General features: G+C 41.6%; 1 protein-coding gene across 5 annotated transcripts in view; it reads left to right on the top strand.

Moving 5' to 3' along the window:
* LOC1274950 (GTP-binding protein RAD) overlaps positions 1 to 21771 on the top strand; it is a 42714-nt gene that overhangs the window by 14199 nt on the left and 6744 nt on the right. For 3 of the 5 annotated variants that reach the window (XM_061652622.1, XM_314147.5, XM_061652620.1), the window contains exons 3-7: positions 9763 to 10309; positions 12851 to 12992; positions 14850 to 14972; positions 16624 to 16845; positions 16968 to 17053. In XM_061652622.1, the coding sequence (XP_061508606.1) occupies positions 10103 to 10309; positions 12851 to 12992; positions 14850 to 14972; positions 16624 to 16845; positions 16968 to 17053 (780 nt within the window). In that variant the 5' untranslated portion in view covers positions 9763 to 10102. Of the gene's footprint in view, positions 1 to 9762; positions 10310 to 12850; positions 12993 to 13286; positions 13320 to 14849; positions 14973 to 16623; positions 16846 to 16967; positions 17054 to 21771 lie in introns of all 5 variants that reach the window. The other 2 variants (XM_061652619.1, XM_061652623.1) reach the window with 2 other exon arrangements.

The following is a 21771-nucleotide window of genomic DNA, read 5'->3' as shown; positions in this document are numbered from 1 at the left end:
AATTCTAGGCTCAACGGCGTCCCGCGAGTTCAATTGTAATCCGGCCCGCGATCCAAAACGAGTTTGACATTATTGAATGTATACAAACAGAAGCCGCAAAATAATGATTTAACGAATAACGAACAGCAACAGTATCACTTACAAAGTGAAAAAGAAGAAGCACGAATATTACAAAAATTGAAATGTTTAATTTTACATTATTGAGCGTAAAAACAGCAAGTGAACCGATGATTATGTTGCTCAGTAAATTATATTATTTCCGCCAATATTCTTGTAATAGTTTTTAAGTATTAACGCAGTTATTAAGGACAAGTTAACATTTGAATCATATCTTGGGAAATTAACCAGCTCTCAACGAGTTCATCAAAATAGTAAGAGTAAGATTTGTTTTTTTTTGTTTAAATCGTTTTCTAATTAGTGAAATTGAATTGCAGCAAATTGTTAGAAAATCAATAGCTTCAATTGTCTCAAAAATATCCACCATAAAATTGTCCAACAAATTATTAGCAATTAAAGACTCATTTAGAAATTCTTTCGTATGTATACAGGAAGAAAAGACAATTAGCACAAAGATTTGCACTTTACGGAGCGTGTAAATGGTGATTGAAAAACAGGATCCATTTAAAGCGGTCCCTCAGCGATAATGGTTCTAAAATCCTTTCATAATTACATCCATGCCATTCTCCAGTGTGTATTTCCAGCCCCAGCCGAGCTTCTCAATTAGAACAGATTGTGTGCAAACATGCTTACCGGCATTCGGTAAGCCCGCGTGGCACAATCTGTACAATCTGCATAATAATCTCATTTTTAGCTGTCCCCCGTAGTACGTATGGTTTTGTTTTGGTTTTGTTTTGCCCGTCCTCCGCTCGTCCGCATTTGATCGCACCGAAGAAACGTGTTTAGCAAGTCGGCAATTAGTTTGCATAATTTTTACTCGGCAGCCGCATAAAAAGTGATATCTGTCATGTGAAAAGAGGGAAACACTGCAATAAACCTGTACACAGCAACAAACCCAGCCCAGCATAAAGGACTTCCATCATAATCACGACCCAGTGTCGTAGTGGAGCGTCCCCGCGTCGCGCTCGCCACGCTTCCCGCATTTCCGTCCCGCTGTAAGCCATCTAATCTCCGATCGCCGGTTGCTGATGATTCATATCGCAAATAAACAGCTTACGGGATTGGAGTGACTGTCCGAACGAACGAACGAACGAGCCCTTTCATCCTCGTGGGGTTTTGTTTGTTGTGTGTTTGTCTCCGCATTCTCCTTCTTTCCATTGAAAGCGAATGAGCGTAAGCATTAACCCCTTTTTTTGCGGTTGTTGTACGCTTAGCGTACCGTGTGGTATGAGTGTATAATTCCCCTTAGAGTTGGAGTATTTGTTTTTTTTTTGTTTGCTCTTCGTACCATTCTTTCTATCAGTCGTGTGCCGTTTGTGCTTATCCTTTTGCGGGGAAATCTCATGTTCCAGCCCAACCACGGCTAATGGGCGGTAGGGTCTGTGCATTTACAACATAATCTTTCCACGACATGAACGGTGACGCTTCCGAAAGGGGCATGGAAGCGGGAAGGAAATTACTTAACGGAACGAATGACACATTTTTCGTGGGTTTCGCGTCGGTTGCTTTAAGTATTTGCGGCTGTCGGCGCACGCTTATCGCGAGCCTTCATTCGCAGTAATGAGGATCGGACACAAAACAATAAAACAAAACAACGATTCCCAGTACGCTTCCGCACTGGATTTCCACCTCCTCCTGGAAGGAAGCGCCCGGTACTGGGGAGAGGGAATACAAAACGCGCCAGCAAACGAACCGTCAACATTTGAAGTGTAATGTCTCGAAAGTTGCGTTAGCAGTTACGCCCAGGAGAGTGGCTGGTGATATTAGGAACATGATCGCGCAAGTAGGAAAAGTTGTATTATTCTTTTGAGCTGTTTTTTTTCCAGCGTGGGGTGGGCAAAAACGAAGCAGGTTTCAATTGCACTTTGGGGCGTGCGGACCGTCGCAGTGTGCAAAAACTTTGCCCGAACCAAAAGCAATGCCTCAACAAAGGCCGCCCAACCAAAGGGAAGAAATGTGTTTGTGCGAGTACAAAAGTTTAAAAGTTTCTTTCTTCTACATCGGCACTTCAGGTGTATTGTTGTGCGCAGTCCAGCATAAAGTGGAACGTGCAAAGTTAAACAAAACAAAAGCCGTGCTGTGGGAGAGTGTATTTGTGCCGGGGGAGATTGTGGGAGAAGGTCCCACATTGGCGGGGTTTTCGGGCGGGCCGGAACGGTGGATAGTTGACCTCTCGATAAATTCCGCAAATGTTTCGTCAACGGAACGGTGGTAGTGCCGGTACACGAGGTACGAGGCTGCTGGTACTTTGTAACAAATTTTCAAAGTAATGTTCCGTTTTTGTTGTGTTTGGTTGTTGTTTTTTTTTGATGAAATTTTTCTTTACGCTATACACCGACAACCAACCAGTGGGGCTTTGTTTCAGTATTTACGTAACAATAATAGCGCCACCGTCCTAAGGGTTTCCGCGGTGCGATGTGGTAAGATGAAGCAAAGATTTTACACAAACGAAAAGGTTGCATTTTTCGCTCCCAATAAGACTAAGCAGGCAAGGCGGAAGGCATCGGCGGGCTAAGGGGGGGGGGGGGGGGGGGGAGGGGGTTTATAAGGGTTTCGCCGGCGTCTTGAGTCCATGAAAGTGAAGTTCTTTTCCGGGCCACGCCGTTGGGAAGTGTAGTAGTAAACTGGCAGTAGAGTTGATTGCAAGCATAACGGGGCAAATTTACATAATCGAAAGCACGGTCGAAAACGCAATTTTGAAAACTTGAAGCATCGTTGTAAGTATTTGGGATCGCTAAATATGCTGAGAGGGAAACATTAAAAAGCAAATAATTAAGTTCACTACTAATCGTGATAGTTGAACTTTTGCCATTTGTAAATTTTGTGAAAGGAAAATATGCGTTTAATTTGCATTTTCAGATGATATCACAAAGCGATTCAAGAGCACCAACTTAGCATATTATAGACAAAACAATATTGTAGAAAATCTGATTTTGCTTATTGTTTTTATGCAATTTTGTGTTATAAGTTTCTCAGCCGCCAGGGACCCTCTGCTAAAGAGATTTCTCAGGTCATGGCGGCTGAGGAACTTCCTCAACGCTCATTTTATCAGGCATTTACGAGAGATTTTGAGACAGCTACGTTCTCTACGTTTGACAACACCAATTTGAGAAACTATTGAGAATCTTAGAGATAGTGGACGATGCAGCGAACGGCTCTGTGGAGTGTAAGCAATTGAGGTTTGAGCTTAACGTTAACAACTTTGGATTTTCATTGTTTTTATTCGAAATGTATATCGAAATGCTAAACTCATTACGTGTTTATTAATAACAATCTCGATTATAGCTTGGGTGTCTTTGGCAGTTCCTCAAAATGAGAAAAATTGACGATGACTACGGTCAGTTTAGATTTCCTGAGGAACTTTAACGAGTGGAGACATGCCTGTACGTCATGATGCTTGAATTATAGGAACAGTAATGACACATATTGACAGAGTTAAATAGAATGAATGGGAAATAAAGAATGATACGACTTTTGCTCTAACTTTGTTACATTTTCCAAGACTCCCGAATTTTATCGAAGAAGAAAGGTAGCTGCAATTCTTAACATATACCATTTGCTTGAATTTAGTTCAAAAGTGCTCTATTCAGCAATATCTACTATATGGCAAAGTGTCCTAAAACATCACAGGATCTCTTTTTCTCACTTTTGACAATTGCCTCGACCGATCGATCTAGTTCATCTTAGATTAAGTTTGATCATGTGGCTGATCATCTGCAAATCAATACATCCAAAGCCATTCAAAGTCAAGATGCTACAAATGCATGGCAGTTCCAATATCGAATATCATCGAACAATCCTGAATGACCTTTATAATTTCATTCAATGATTTTATCAGAATATATTCATAAAAAGGAAAATAACTTCATTTTATTTCATTAATTCCTTTCTAAAACTAACTTTTCTTTCCTTGTTCAACAATCATAAGGGGCCTAAGGCTAGCCAAGTGCTTTTGAACGGGTTAGTGGATTTCACTGAACTGATTATGCATCGCATATTGGTAAGACGAAAACCAGGAATATTTACTGCTTTCGGTATGAAAATAATCTAGAAGGCCTTTTTTACTCGTGTTGGAATCTCACTATATATAAAATCGAAAATCGCCACAATGACGTGAGAGTAACCATTCAGTGAGAGAGAAAAAGCGGTGAGAGCAGAGCTCTCTTAGCAACGCGCGTTGCTGCGAAAGGACTTGCTCCATGCCACACTGCCAGCCCGCGGGTAATGAGGGCAATGGTTACTTAGATTTTTTGTTTACACAAACCGATTTGAAAACACATGGTATTGGATATAATGATTTTTTTTAAGAATTAAAGTTGCAAATTAGCCACCTGATGATAAAGTGTCCCATCTCATACCCCTTCCCATTATAAATCAAGATATTCAAGGCAATATAAAAAAACATGTTTGAAAACTATCCAAATTAGCTTAATTGTGAAATGGTTGATATTCCAATTCATTCAATTATTAATAAAGCCAAACATAGGGGAAGGTAGGTAAAGACGGACACTGCGGGAAAGATGGACACTTCTCATAAATGCATCAAAATGGTAATTTTCGAGTAATTCAACAATGTAGAATCCAAACTGAAGGTAAAACAACACATTTGAGAACATTTTTAGCATAATATATATAAAATTGGTTAAATCCACGAACAAAACAAATTTTCAATCATGTGCACCCTTGTGGATCTAATTTGACAACTGCCGATCTTAAGCTCTACAACTTGTATTGCTTATATTTCCGGAAGTTTTATTTCATGAATGGGTTGTCGCGATCATTAATGAAAAAACTGGCGAAAGAACGAGAATAAAAGCAATACAAAATATTGTTTTTTGGTGGTTTAAACATTCTGACACCAAAGCGGGAAAGACGGACACCTTGTTGTAGGGAAAGATGGACACCGAATTTATTGATTTTTTTACTTGTTATATCAATTGGTGATGAATATATCTCTTCAAACACCTTAAATAAGGGTATTGCGAAGCAATAAACCAATCAGCAATTAGAAAAAGTATTGAAATAAGTGAGAAATGAAACACCGGTCAAAATAGTAGCCATTCGTTATGCTATTACTCGCTCGACGCTGATGAGGCGCTTCACGAAATCCAATATCTTCTCACGACTTGGACAACTTTAAGCAATAAAAAGATGAGGCATTTATACGACATGGTTCAGGAATAGATGAGAAATTCTATTGGATTACAAAAATCAAATGTTGAATTTTGACAAGGTGGAAAATGGATTAAACTGTTAACAAGTCCCTCATGAATACTGGGATCGTGGACTTTTTGCGGAGTAATTTCCTAAAAGGAAGTTCTAGACTGTTGTTCTGTAAGCTAGAGCAACGTCAGCTGTAAGTGCGCGATATGACAATAATGCTTTAGATGCTGCATTCTACGATATATTACAAGCGCCGTTTACAATTCCTAAATTCATGGCTCAATGAATCGCCGTTGCAATAGGCCAAAAATTGGTTTATAAACGTACCAGGACGTGGAAAGCGATAGAATTTGTTAAAATACTGTAAAACTCTTCACTTTCTAACCTTTTCTACAGGTGTCCATCTTACCCTTCATGGTGTCCATCTTTCCCATATCAGGTGTCCGTCTTACCCGAACATTTCAAAACTGCACGAAAAAAACATGTTTTTCATTCATGTAAAAACCGCCAAAAATCGATGGAAACTTAAAAGTTTTAACACATTTTCTGATAAAACATGAGTGTAAGATAATGTATGCACATTTCCATGGTCGTTGCACTTATATATCCCTAGATTTTTACCATTTCCCTTAACGTGTCCGTCTTTACCTACCTTCCCCTACTCATTATTGGTGCTTAAGCACCTCGAATACTACATACACCGTCGTCATCGGCAGATAAGTGTGGTACATAATATCCTGTAAAACGGGTTGCTATACCCAGGACGTCGAACATGTACACTCCCTCAAATCTTCTTCTTTTTGTCGTAACGTCCTACGCGGACATGCCGGCCTATTCAGGCTTTCGAGACTTAATTCATTACCACGTAGCCGGATATTCAATCGGTCCATTCTGGGTTTGAACCCATGACGGGCATGTTATTGAGTCGTTCGAGTTGATGACCACGTACCAAGGGACCACCCCAAATCTACTACTCCCTCAAATCTACTACTCCGCAATATTGGCTGAGTCGGGACAAGGACAACGCATGACAATAAGAGGCAGCTGTAGCCGAGAGACCCTAAGCGGCCATATGCTAAAATGCCTTGCTGAACTTTCCGAGCAAGAAAGCGGCGGATGTTGATGGCTTGAAAGTTAAAATTGGATATGTAACGATTTGCTCGCGGGCGGGAAAACTACCTATTTCAGGAAGTCCGTCCGGAACAAAGCACTAAAGGGAGAGATTGTTCATTGTGCAACATAACTGCAACATACTGCGCGTTAGGTGAGACAACCGTGCGCACTGCATTCAGCCGGATCAGCATCAACTGCAGAATGATCCACAATGAAACTATGCTTACTGTAACGTGCTCAAGAGAGCTGAAAAGATTCTGACTGTTTCTATCAAGAGTGATGGCGAGTTCGATCAAGAGTGATATCTACCATGTGATGCTATCACCGTACTATGGTGTTGATCAAGAACAACCACGTTATAATTAAGGACACGTCAAATTAGAAGCAAAATCTGAAAAATGTGGGGCGGCAAGAGTAAATGAAGTAGTTAATTGGTCTAGAAAGGCTATAACAGTGTTGAACCATTCTTTTCTATAACAGTATAGATTGGAATATTAGAACTACACCTTTGGAATGGTTATATCAGGGTTATATGGTATATATGTTCACGGTTGAAATTTGATATTTGGCGCAACAATAACATTTGTTTCATACACAAATACCAATTGCATTCTTTACTTCAAAACCAGTTTCAGGATAATAAAATAAAATTTTGACGGTGTTTTTGAAAATGAACTTTATGAAATTTAAGACCGGGAAAATTTACATTGAAAATGTTCTAAGCATCTATTACTTATTATCTAACGTATGAAACATAAGTCGAAAAAAAGAGTAGAAATGGAATTCGAACCATGTGCGATATCATATTTTTATAGTTCAATCTTACATTTATGGGCACAAAAAACACAAAATGGATTGAAGCAGAAGTGAGCATTTCAAAAATTGTATGTTTTTAAGTACACTATTGGGATTGGATCCAAACATGTTGTATATGTATTAGCGGCACCCTATTTTTTAATCCACTGCACGTTATTCAATGCACACGTTGTTGAGGTTACTACTTAGCTATACTTTCCAAAAAATCACGCCGATAACTAAAAAATAATAATCAAAAAATTATACATTTGTGTCAACAGAGGCATGGAATGTATCAGTTCGAAAATTACAAAATTGCGTGACTTGGCTCAAAAGTAGCCTCATCGATATTTAACGGTTCTGCAAAGTACAGTAAGAACTGTCCAGGAAGTTACAAGGTTAACGCATTTGTGGTGTAACGCATAAGAACAAATAGGTGTTTGAGTTATGGTTGTTGCCACTGAACGTGTAGAGTTTGAAAATAATTCCAAATTTGAGGACATCCGGTAGATTTTACCGGGCCTTAACTAGTGTCATATTAAAATTTCTGGATGCTTATATCCGTTTACTTCGTTTAGCAGTGTTTCGCAATGCAATAGTCGATATTTTATTTAATTTGAAATACAAAACAGTGCAACAAAAACGTTTCTCCCTTCTAACCACCCAAACTCATAACGTTCCATGCGTTGCATAGCAAGATGAAAACTCGTCTAACTACATTCTTCAATAGTTTGACATGGTAGAAAGACACGCTTCAAATTATGCTGACTGAGCCGGGAAGATAAATGAACGCACCCAATCCTCTTCCCGGCCTGTGCAGCATCACGCCATCGCGGTAAAACGTCGGAATCCACAAAACCCCAAAACCACAAAAGAGGTGTTTAATCGTTTGCCAGGAGTAATATTTTACGTGCAGCTCGGTTGAAATCTTCCCTGCCCTGCGTTTTACCGGCACGACGCGCCGTTCACCCAACCGGTTGGAGCCGACCGGTTGGAGTGCATGTTTTCATTTCGTCCAACTTGAGGTAAATTAAATCCAGCACCAGCCGCCATGCCTGTTGTGTATATCTGTGTGTGTGTACGTGTGTGTGAATATGCATAGTAAAACAATTCCCTGGAAGAGCAACAATTAATTGAATTCATTCTCAACTTCAAAGTGCCTTCCATCGACGACGGGCCAAGCTCGACGCACTGGTGGAAATGGAGGTCGGTTGAGTCGGTTGTTCCACCCTCCCTTCATACATCTACCGCTAGTCGTGTGTGTGTGTGTGTGCAAAAACATTAGCCCACATGTTCCGAAACCGAAAACCCGGTTGTCGACATGGCCGGGTTTTGCGCTCCTTGGGATGCTCTAGTTTTCAGTTTCCGACGTTAAAATATTGAATTCGTCGGGGTGATGGGCGCACATACTAAACCGATCGCGTACCGTACCAGACCATAAGATATGCCAAACAAGAATTTCTTCCGGGGCTTCTTGTTAGACCTGGTCGGTGGGACACACAAGTGTAGCGCAAGTAAATCAGTCCGCAAGCTTTTCCTATGTGAAAACTTACACAAAGAGCGCCAAACGCGCCGTTTGTAAGCCTACATGTTGGCAGCAGTTCATCAAGAAGGGATGGAACGTTCGAAGAACTGAAACAAGATAGGACTTTGGCGTGGAAGTCAAGGAAGTGCGGAAAGTAGTTGCTCCACTGCTTTATCAATATCACCACGAAAAAGGGGTTGTACAAACCTCGCAGGTGGTATGGGAGCCGGAGCTTGGGGAAATACAGTGATATGAAGTGTAAAAGTTACTGGACCGGGTTTGGTGCAACTTTTAACTAATTGAATTTATGGAAGTTTCCAGCGCGGGCAGGGAACACAAGTCGCCGCAAGAAACCGTAACATCAAATGCCACGTAACAACACCAAGTAAAACGGGGACGAACCAACCACTCGGGCAGGCATCAAAGCAGCATGTCCGTGTCTATACGTATGTATGGGTACGCGCACTCGATGTACAGCGGCCCCCAATCGTTGTACAGAATGGCTCGATGTTTATTCATGAGCCTCCGGCAGCCCCACGGCCAGCCAGATTTGATCCTTCGGCTGGCCGTGGAGTCGACCGTGTAAATGGCTTCCGGGAATGTTCCGGGAAGGGCAGCGAGAGGGTGGTCTGACGGTGCACGATATGATGCAATGGTTGACAAGCAATGGGCTTTCCTGCTCCGACGGACACTTTACGCCCTCGCAACCATTGGAGGTGACACGTGCCACCCCTCCGCTCGACCGGCCACTGTCCGGACGTCTGTTGTTGATGCAGTGCATGTACATTTTCCAAGCAATCTACTAAAATATGGTCCCCACACCGCACACGGAAGGGTTGTAGCAGCGTCTGCAAGTGTAAATAGAGGTAACGGAATAATGAATGCATCCGTGTCTGCACTTGAGTTAATGCACAAACAATGCACAAAAAGGGATCCAAAACAGGGAACGGCGGGGGCTACGCAACACAGTGCCCGCAAGAAACCCTTTGCAAGATGTGGCTATAATCTTTTTTTTTCTTCTTCTCTCTGTCTGATTCTTTCTTCCGCAGCGCTGACGTGAAAACAACAATGCACGAAATATAGCGACCAAGGTGAGCAATCGCATCAGGCACGGATGAGCCGGACCTACCACAGTTGGAAAGGGACAAGCAATAAGTACGGAAAGCAATTTGGAATTCATACACCAATAGCGTAGACAAGTAGTAGCGTAGTAGCACGATAAGGAATAGCGCTTGATCGTGCCAGTCAACCGCCCAGAGAAAGGATACATTCTTCTGGTGCTTGTTCGATTCATCGGCAGCTCAACGGGCGTCAGCGGCCCTCGAACATTCGAAAGCTTAGCGAACGCGTGAACACCAGTGCGTGTGAGATACAGCGAACGCCACACCGATGACCATGGCAGACGATATACCTTCGTCGGCGCGCCCTGCGTACAAAAAGCGCAGCTCGTCGATTTCGGCCCCAGCCTGTGCTAGCTTGGAGACGATCATCAGCCCACCGTCGGAGGGCGATACGCCCGAGAGCGGCACGCCAGGCTACCGGCGAAGGAAGCCGGCGACGCGATCGCAAAGTGCACGCATCACGGGACCACGATCGGTAAGAGGAGAGAGAAAGAGAGAGAGAGAGAGAGAGAGAGAGAGAGAGAGAGAGAAAAAGGAGTAGTGGTGGAGTTTAGTGTGTTTGCTTTGCTAGCATTTGCTTTTGCACTAATGGGAGGGAGGAGGATTATTGTTTGTTATTTAAGTTAAAGAGTCTGTCATCAGAACTGCTGTTGGAAGTTATGAAGCTTATAGAATTGCTATCTAAAGATAGTGAAGTAACGCATAATCTAGGCAAACTTGAAATCATTGCAATCAAACTTCTTAATTTTATTTTTAATTTTAATTTCCTAGTTTAATTTGAAATTTTAATTGAACATTTTGTGTATAGCAAGTACAGTGGTTTCAGCTGTTTTTTGTTGAAATGGATGATGACCTCATAACTTTAAACTAATTCTATAGTGTAACCTTCATTTGAGCAACGATAGATATTTGACGAAGTCTCGAAAGCCTGTATAGGCCGGCATGTCCGCGTAGGACGTTACGCCAAATAGAAGAAGAAGAAGAGATTTGACGAATGACAGAGACTAAAACAGGTATTGGAACAATAACAAACACTGGACCATACAACGAAGAAAAACACGGATAGAGATCGGGACAGGACAGATAACAACAGAAGCAGCTTCATTATAACTAAAACCGTAATGCATTAAAGTCTATCCAGAATATTCTGATCGTAATAGACAAAGACACGGTAAAGAAAGACACCAATCGTAACTGGCATCAGTGAGATAAACAGTGATACAGTACAATTCAGACTTCAAGCCGTAGACCGGGACACAGTAGTCAGCAGTCGGGAACAGAACTATTTGGAAACTAAAACAGGATAGAAGCTGGGACAAAGAATCTATGTGCGCAGGTTTTTTTCAAATTGTTACATTGATTGACTAAAATAGGATTCAGGAGAACAAACACAGCAGAAACACTACTCACAGCTACAATCAGTGCAGCGGATAAACCCAAAGAGATGCCCTAAGCGGTCACACGAATGTGGGCCTTTCTGAAGTGTCGATCGAGAAGTTGCATGAGGAATTTTAAACTGTAAAAGGATTGCGAAGCAAATTTAATTTTTTTTCGGGGCCCTTCGAATCCTCACGGCCCCACGCGTCCGCTTAGTTTGCCAAATCATTTGACAACAGAACCAGATGGAAAAATAAAGCAGGTACTAAAATAGAGATCATTGACAAGAATTAAATGTTAAAATCAAGGAGCGTGGAATTGAAAGGCCTCTGGATCCGAAAGAGATTATCTTTTAAAAGGCAGTGAAAGTCAACATGAGTGTGCGTCTTATCAAGTTAAGTTTGAGAATGAAGATATTTTTTTCATTTTTTCTCTAAGTACGATTGGATCGGCTTCTGAGATTCTGTTAGGCTACCCTGTACAGCCGTTTAAGAGTTTCTCAGGTCAAATGACCTATTTCGGGACACTCTATGGAATACTGCTTACAAACTGATACTGTGACATACTCTATGATACGTTTTGTCTCCTTTTAAACCTACTGGAACGGAGCGTTCGAGTTAGGTTATTTCTGAATAGATTCTCTTTGAGATACACGACTTCGAGTTGATCAATGGATAGAGTCATACGACTCTGACTATGGGGCCCTTTCCGTTTGAAGCTCGTAGGCTGAAATTTCAGCCTGTCAGCTGTTTGCATTGTATAGCAGTTTTCCAGCAGCTATCTAAGTGAGTATAATATACAGGTGGGCTTATCCCAAGGTGTATGAATTTAGAAGGCTGATTTTTATCGCTTCTGCTTCTGAATTAAGATTGTAAGAGTGTTTTGAGTATTCGTCAAGCCTCCAGAAAGCTCGTTGGAGCAAAAGTTTTCATTCGTTCTGTCAAAAAGTGATATTCAAATTTGGTTATAAAAAATGCTATGAGACCACCTGGACTACATACACTTTGATTCCAGATTCGATCACCTGATTTCTTTAATACACCATGGGATAAATGTAAACAAACCCGTGTTTTCGAGCAGGTACTCGAATCTAATTCTAGCTTTTTGGCTAAAATTTTCTAGACTGAAAATCGCAGGCTAGTTTTTTGTGTGGTTTTGTATGGATTGTTTACATGATTTCAGCCTGCAACTGTTAAACTCCATACAAAAAACTAACTAGAATCGTGAAGGCCCCCTATATTAGGTTAGATGAGAACAGGCTGTAGCTAGGCATCATATTAAAATAAACTTATTCGTAATACCAATAAGATAAGATTCGCTATATTATAGGGTTTCATCTGAAGGAACCAACAGAGCAAAATAAGACGATAGCTTGGATAAGAAGAAAATCATTCTGAAACTGTTTGTTCTGAACTGGCCATTTTTTATTGTTTGAAATATTTCATGTAACAGTTTCATTACAGCAATCAAGTTATATCTGCTGACCATTACGAGTTTATCATTTCAAAGGAGAGAGGACATCCTTACAATTTTCCTAAAATCAATTTAGAAGCTTCCTGCGCGAGACAAAACAAAAAAGAATCGAGAAGCCAAAATCAGTGAGCAAACTTTGATTTTTATGCTCTTCCTTTTCACACAGGTTCGCCGTAAGCCACAGCCCCCACCGCCCACACTGCAGGACTCGCGGGGACACTGCACCAGTGAGCCCCGGCTGAATGATTCAGAAACACCACCGCCACAGAAACGACGTGGCTCGCAAAGGCGTCCAATGCACAATTCAGGTACAGAGACGGAACTGACCCCAAAACTAAAGCTTAAAGCTTGAAGCTTACAATCATCACTGCTAATTTTGTGCTGCTAGCTTACACCAAAACGCGTCGCTATACTAACCTAAAAAAGAGCTTATTCTTTTGTTACCTTTCATTGAGTTGTTTTGTTTGGGTTTTTGTTTATTGGAACATATTTATGTGGATATATATTCTTTACTTCCAATTTGAAAAAAAGAAACCATTTTAACGCACGTATTCAACTAGTCTGCATGCGTGAATCATTTCTCGTCATTCTCTTCGTTGCAGAGCGGCGCCACCAAAATGTAAGGATTAAGTTAGGTATGGTGCAAGGCGCAACTGCTTATTATCGTTAGAATCTCTTCCCTCGTTCCACCTATGTTTCAGTGTTGTGTCATTTCCGTGTATTTTCTATATTCTGTCTGCGATAGACACTCGCCTTCCCTTTCTATCAGTTGTTGACACGGTTGACCAACAATCGTGATGGGTTCCTTCCGGTAGTGAATGTCTCTCCGACAAGTGTCTCCAGTGTTTTCTTTCCTCTTCCATGTAAACGCACCTTTCTCTCTCTCCTTTCCTTCACTTTATGTTAGCATACCGTACCGCGTAGTTGTAAGGGTTGATTCTCGATGGAGGATGGAATTATTCCTCCCGAAGTGTTGGACGCTCGCAACATGTCACCCAATACAACACTCGTCGTTTGCAAAATTCCACAACCACTGTTGTGTTGCGTCTGGTTTGTGCCGTGATGTGATCATAATGTGTCGGTGTGTGTATGTTCCTGGTCCCTTTGACCCTGTTCAGGTTGCATGTTTCGTACCCTGCCTTCAGCCGGCCCGAAAAGTAGTACAGCATTCAGAAATTCCAATTTCAGCTCATGTCAGTCCGGGTCCTTTGACGCTGCAACACCCACCCTTGCCCTGCACCCCGTTCGGTGTGTAAAAGTGGAAGCATTCCGCACCGAACCCACTCTGCTCTGGGTGTGGTTGTGTGTCGCTGGCTCCATCCGGAATCCTGGTGTTGTCCTGGTTTTTTGGTTTTGTAATCGACCGAGCGAGAAATGTTTTCTCGTTACCGGATAGTGTTTCGAAACGTGTGGCAAGCTTTCAGTCAAAGTTTCACCTCATCGATCCGCCCGAAGTGGAGGCGGAAAGTGCGGGTCGTGTTTGTAGGGAAGGAAGTTGGTAGCCCCGCCTGGTGCCCGGTTTCGTAAATGTGCGTTTTAATTTACCTCAAACTCGTAATCGTAAATGATATGTCCTGATTATTTCATCCACTCTTTCTTTGCGCTCTCCATCTCTGTCGTTTGTCCTACTTAAGTTTGCTTTATTGGCAAGGCCTCTAACCATGTACAGCACTCTTTTCAGCTACTAGTTCCCAGCACTAGATGAGAAACTTTAAAATATGACTTGTTTGTATGAGTTTTGTGTGTGGAATTCGAAGATCAAAGCGCTTCAATGTTGCAGTGCTGCATGAATACATAGACCTACCGCTGTAAGAATCGGGCTCTTCACACACACACACACACACACACACACACACACACACACACACACGCACAGTAGTATAGTGTACATTTCAGGTAGTGTTGCCATCCTGTAAAACTGTCTCATTATCACGATGTCACGAGCACGAACCACTCATATGCATGTTTGATTAGCAACCGTTGTGTATCTCGTTATTGTCTTCGACACTCTCGCTTGAACTCGCAGCTAGCCCTTTGCGGGAAAGGAGACAGCGAGGAACCGATAAACACCCCCGCCCCACCGAAACCCGAAATGCTGTTAATAATTGTTGAAATTGTTTCCTTTCCGTGTGCGTCTGGTGCGCCCACTCACTTCAAACCTGTAGCAACACCAAGGAAATCGAACGCTTTTCTGGACGTGCCGCAGATCAACCTACAGCACCTGCAGATAGACGATCAGGACGACGATGACAATATTAGACTGAGAACGTTCAGCTCATCGAAGCAGGGTAAGTGACGGGAGGGAGGGAAGTGGAAGGGGATTTAACTTGCCATTTTGGCAAACGGCAATTTCGGTGTTCGGAGGCCGGTTTTACCGTTTCTGGGTGCCTTTGGGTGTGGAAATTGCGTGCGATTGAACACGCTCCTGGCGATGCGTGCGATTTCGCTCGAACGGGTTCGCGATTCGGATTCGAGGATGCGAGCGACCCTTTTACATCGGAGGCGAGGCGTGACGACGGTGGTCCGGTACGGTTTCGCTCAACCGTTTGCTAATGAGCATTGAAATGGCACTGCTTTTCAGGGAAAGGCGGAAATAATACCTTACCCGAATGGGACGGTTCAATGAGCCGCCGTTACACGGAACCGAGAATAGACATTTTCTGTTTGTAAAATTATTAACGTAATCATTGCGCTTATTATAGCACTGTCATCGTTATGAAGTAGTGTGATGTTGTTTCATGCTGGAAATTCAATTGACGCTCAAAAGGTGGGCTATTGTGTTTAAATAAACGTTGGGTTTCAGTTGGGTTATTAAAATGCGTGGCAGTAAACAATAGGCATGCAGGGCAATATGTCTAGTATATGCGAATGTAATAGGAAATAAGAAATTTCTCTTCTTGGTGGTGATCTCCAATAAAGTTATTTTGGGCAGAAGTGGCCAATATAATAGTGATAAGAGAGGAGTTGCAGTTCGGAAAAAAACATACACGAAGCGTCATAAAATTGTGTATCCTTTTTCATACATATAATATTACAATTTAAACCTATGATTTTCGTGAAATCCGTAGGATCCAACTTACATTCATTATCATTCTCAATTTTTTGTTTGTTTTTATTGCTCAACTATAACTATAACAATAAAGATTATTTGCAATTTATTTGAAGCCTTCAAGAAATAGATATTTACAATCTTTCTGCGATTTGTGTGAAATGCAGTTATTACAATTTATTATAGTTACTTGTTAACAAAATAAAGGCTATCTTAGCTTAATTGTAAAGACAATTTGGAAAAGATTTTTTTAAAGTAAATATTGAATTTACAACTGTCTTAAAACGACACAAAACAATATAAGCTTTTGTACAGATAAATATGTTTATAAGCCATTTCTGATAAAAATATGATTTGGCATCTTAAAGAGTAGCCAGAGCAAAAATGCAACTAACGGCAAGAAGTGGCTAAAACAATCCTCTGATTTGAAATATACGTGATATAAATAATAACTTTTTAGTATTTTTTATAGAATTCGAGACCATTATAAATGATATTGCATTAAGAATTGGAACGATAGCTTCAATATCGCATTATTATAGAGCAATCATTTTGATAACGATGATGCCATCGAATAAACCAACGATAATACCACTTTGAAAGACCATTTATTATCAGCCACCAAGCAAGGGCTCCAATGGCTTCATGAATCGAAACTACTCTCTCTCTCTCTCTCTCTCTCTCTCTCTCTCTCTCTCTCCATCCCACCTCTATCCAAAGAAACCAAGACCACGTGAAATAGGGATCAATGCCTTTCGCTGGTAACACCCAATTCCACACGAACAAATCAACGAGAGCAATGATTTCGATGATCATTGTGCAAAGTCGCTCCGGACGCCGGCAGACACTATATTCGGTTGTTATCCTTTTTACTTTCCTTCCGTTTGCAGGCGTCGTAAATCGGGGCGACTCGTTTCGTAGGCGACGCTCGAGAAGCAACAGCTTGGCACCGGTAAGCCCCGTGCGGGCTCCCGTCGACGAGGTCCTAACACCACCGACCGCTCCGATCGAATCCTACTGCGTATTCATGATTGGAGCGCCGGGCGTTGGCAAGGGAGCGCTGCTGTCACAGTTTCGATCGTCGGAATGTATTAATGCTTACGATACGCGAGGTAAGAACATCATAACTGTGGTCAAGCTGGATGTTCATGTGTGTATGTGTGTGTTTTATTTTATTGCGGCCGAGTTCGATGATACGAGTTCTAATGGTTTCTCGTTACGCTTCTATCTGCAGAGTCTCCGGGCGAACAGAATATATCCATCATTCTGAATGGCGAAGAGTCGGAACTGAAGTTTGTCACCGATAGCATGGGCAACAAGGTAAGGAAAGAGGGGAACATGTGTGTGTGTGTGAAGTTCTGTAGTTGAATGGATGATTTTCTTGTTCATTGAATCGCTGATGTTGGACTAGTGTCCACTAGTGTAATCAACGAACAGTGTCTGTGTAAATGGGGTTTGCGATGAAAAGGGCTTGCCGTTCCTTCCTCCTCCTCCTTAACAGAATCGTATGAACTAATGCACAGTTCTTTTGTGCTTTTTATTTGATTTGTCTTTTTTTGTTAGTGATGATAATTTAACACATTTGTCGTTCATTCGTACGCTATAGAATGAGTAGACAATTTTGTTTTCTTTTGTGGCACAAATGAGTTTCGGTGGCTGAGTACGGCTTCAGTAGAAATAAATAAAATTTGATTGGCTGTCATTGAATGGTAGGAAGACTAGAGCATTTGTGTTAAAAAGGTGATAAAACATAAATAAAACAGAATGTAACAAGCGATTCAACCCAAACTCTATACTTTGTATTCTTCTTTTTGGCGTAAAGACCTACTCTGCCAGTAAAGGATTTAAATACTTATTTAGAGCCACGCAGCCGGATAGTCAGTCCTTGCGACGGAGGGAACCAGCCCTCTATATTTGCTTATATACTTACGAAGCATATGGAGGCTATGGAAAATGATACAAATGTTATAAAAAGGAACATTTCTTATTTTTTAATCCACAAAAAGGCAAAGCTGGACAAAGATCAGAATAATGACTCAGGGGTTTCCAAGTCACTTTTGAAAGTGCACATCATTATTAACCGGCTACAAGATGTTTTTCAACAGCTGTCACGTGTTTTATTTGCGTCACAATGATATTTCAATTCTGTCATATGATTTTTAACATACCACAAAGAACTGTCAAAATCAATTCAGTTTAAGGCGTGTTGAAAATGAAGAACTGAAATTTTATTACAGAGTTTTACAAGTCACTTCCGGATGTGCTCATAATCATTTACCGCCTCGAAGATGTTTTTTCAACAGCTGTCAAAAAGTGTATTTGTTTCCAAATGAATTTTCAGTTTTTGATTTACATTTTCAACACATCACAAAGAACTGTCAAATTCAATCCAGTTTGAGATGTGTTGAAATCATGCTGAAGAAATTAAAAAAATATTATGATGGAAATGATACGCCGGATCGATATGGAATAACATTTTGCACGCGTTGAATAAAAACGTTTACATTCGAATGTGACTTGGAAAGCCTTGTATGATGCAAATGTTGTTAAAAAAGCTGTTGAAAAACATCTAGGAGGTGGTGAATAATTATGTGCACATTCGAAAGTGACTTGGAACACCCTATAACAAACACTGGATGTAAGCTGCAGGGTAGAACAAAATATTTTAAATCTAAATAAATAAACTTGTTTAACACTTCACTTGCCAAGCTATAAAACTTGATATAACCTAAAGTGGAGAACAAATCTTGTAAAATATGCAAAAATGGTTTAGCATGTTCAGTTTCACAAATTTCTGGCAATTAACAAAATCTAGACCATATTCAAATCTTACAGGATTTTCCGAGTCAATTTACAATGTCAACAACATTTTTCATTGCTTGCAATATGTTTTCCAACAGCTGTCAAATGTTGGAATGGCATCACAATAACTTTTCAGTTCTTTTACATGATTTTCAACACGTCCAAAGCTGAGTTGATTTTGACAGTTCTTTGAGGTGTGTTGAAAATTATATGTAAAAACTGAATTTTTTTATGATGCAAATACTCCATTTGACAGCTGTTGAAACACATCTTGGAGGTGGTTAATAATGATGTGCTGATTCGAAAGAGGCTTGGAAAACCCTGTATAAAGTAACAAAAGTATTTTTTTGTGATAATATTAATGATAAATATGCATCTATTGTTTTATTCTGTTCGTTAATCGTAAAGAGTTTATAACAATTGAAAAAAGCTGTTGCTAGCAACTTAGCTACTTCAACCTTCTTCAGAACTGTCGTTTGTGTCTTATTTCCGTTAAATTTATCCCATTTATTTTGGATTTTGGACATAACCTCACTATAACCGACCAAATGGCGTGTAAATGAAATACGGGCGTGATTATAATTACGACATCAAATAACTGAAACAAACTCTTTTCGGGGATTACACGTGTAAGAATGAAATATCTCGACAAGATTACCCGATTGTGGTCGACGACGCCATGTCACTGAGTACTTGAAAGAGGGGGCATTTCGTTTCAAGTCAGATTAACGTAGATAAACAAGTATTTATTTTCATGGTCATTTCCAAAAGCTTCTAATCTTCCGTACAGAAAGCATATGGCCACCATGCGTCTTTGTGGTGGATTGAAACAAATCCTTGCCAACGCTTGCCCAGCAGGAAGAAAGCCGCCAAAACGTACCACCACCGTCATCAAGAAGGGTGAAAAGTAATAGCCGGAAAGCAAAATTAAATCCCACCCTCCCTTCCTCGGCTCGGTTCACCGGTAAACGGTTCGCGTTTGTTTTAATTGGGCCGGCCCGAGACGCCAACCCGAGAATGCAAAAATAATCAGCATTCAAATGAAATCATGGCCTCAACATCACGGCCCTAGCCCTGGCAACGGACAGTGGAAAGAAAGCGTCGAAAGCGTGAATCACGCCTTCGGGGTGATTTGGCCGTAATCGGGGAAGCAAAAGGAACAAACAACGCAAGCAACGCATGACGCCTCCAACGCTAATTGCGAATTCATGGCAGTTTTATTGCGAAATCATCACTGCTACTACCATCGTGCACCTTTTGGGTCGGATCTCTTTCCATCCAACCCGGTCAGTTGTTCCAACCGGCGGTGTACCGGTCACGCTCAGGATCCGTTCGCGCATCGCGTTCAAACCGTTACACCGTCTGTGCGGCAGCGGTGTGTGTGTGCATGCGATAATTACTTTACCAATCTTTGAAATGCTACCATTTCTAGCGTTAATTTTATCGTACACAACAACAATAAGCTTCTTTGCTGTTGCTAGTGATGTTGCGCGTGTAGCGTGCTTCACAACTGTCATGGCTAGTCACCCAAGGCTTCAACTGTCAGCTTGTAGGGCGACATTCCGTTTTATTATTTGCGCCCGCAGAGCAGTTTAAGTGAAAGCAGTCGCTTAGCATTACAGTGCCACCTCACGAATGTGGGGTCCGTGTACGTTTTGCGTTCCTTTCTTCTCGTTCTCCCGCACTCACGGACCAAAGTCTGACCAAGTCATTCCATCAACGTCTCGGCTGACCGAGCAGTCCGAGTCCACTGAGTGCTTCGTGTCCGTGGATGTGATAAGGGCCCCACAAGTCCCGGGACCGTCGCCTGGAGCCATTTTGACGAACTACACACCGTACGTACACACAAGAGGGTGCTTCTGTTGGTCGTCCGTTTTGCGTCACATTTGTGTCGAGTTCCGCAAAAAAGGAATCACAATATGGAGACTCTTCTTGGCTGGAGGGGAGGTTTGAAAAGATTCCACAGTCGTACATGCAAGAGTTAACCCTCAAATATGTAGATTTTGAAAGTAGTCCCCACAACTGGTCCTACTACAAAGACCTCCTTTTTTTTGGCGAGAGCCACCGTACGCTGTATTATCTTCATCGTTTAAGTTAAATGGACAAAATCTAATAAAACTGGTTCCGTTTATACACTCTCCGTCAGACTGTCACGAACGGAAGGGGCAAAGTGAAAAGGATGAATATTTAACTTCGTCCGGAGCCCGCTCCCCACACGACCCATACTTTGTACAGCAATGTCACACTTTGCAAACGCGCCGAAAGATGATATCCTGTTTTGGGTGAACGAGGATGTGACGAGGTGGTCCGGTTTGTGGACTCCCTTCGCATTATGGCCTAATCGGCACACCGAGCAAATGGAAATCGTTTATGAATTTTAAACAGTAAGCATGTGTGGACCACCGAAACGCTCCTGAGGCTCCTGACGAGCTTGGGCGTGAACGCGGAAAGCTTAGGGTCAAACTCATGGTGCCTGCTGGCATGAGTCCGTTCCGACATGTTTAGGAGATTTTATTTCAACCGTAGCGTATCCGTGTTTAATCAGTGGAAGACAACCTTTCGAACGCGTACCCTTGGCCGTACCTTTCGCCCTTTTTTTGTCTTGTTTTAGATGGGACAAGTATTTTTCCAGATTAGAAATTCAGCAAGAAAACTGGTAATGAACCGGCACAGCATCTTCTGCGCTGAACTGAGCAAATGACAAACACATGTGTTTGTGTGTGTGTCCGGAATGCTGGTTCCCCTTTTTTCCTATTGCCTTGCCGATAAAGGATAACAAAAGAGTGCGTGACGTTCGGTATGTGTGTGGCGTGTAAGAGAGTGTTTCTTGTACTCACACTTGTTTTAATCAAAGATATGATTTGCATTGCCTCGGCACTGTAACAAAAAAGGAGGTAAGACGAGTTGATAAGATTGACGACGACTGCTATTTGCTCATGCTCGTGCGTGTATGCATTATTCTTGATTATTTCGTTGTTTTTATGCTTGAAGCCTTTATTTCCATGAATATTTAAAAACAGGGGTAAATATCGGATCAAAACCCTTGCATGGGGCGTGGTAGTATTTGCGGGGCAGGGTTTGTGTTGGATTTTGATCAGAGAAGCAGATTGAAAAAGGGTACACGCTGTGTTTCACGCTCTCACATTTATCATTAAATATTATGCTTTCGTTCTCCGTACAAAAGAAATGTTGTTTCTCATTACAACATCTCCCAAAAATATCATCAATCACACCGT

Source organism: Anopheles gambiae, chromosome 2 (assembly GCF_943734735.2).
Source record: "Anopheles gambiae chromosome 2, idAnoGambNW_F1_1, whole genome shotgun sequence".
NCBI lineage: Eukaryota > Metazoa > Arthropoda > Insecta > Diptera > Culicidae > Anopheles > Anopheles gambiae.
This window is presented reverse-complemented; position numbering and strand designations above follow the sequence as displayed.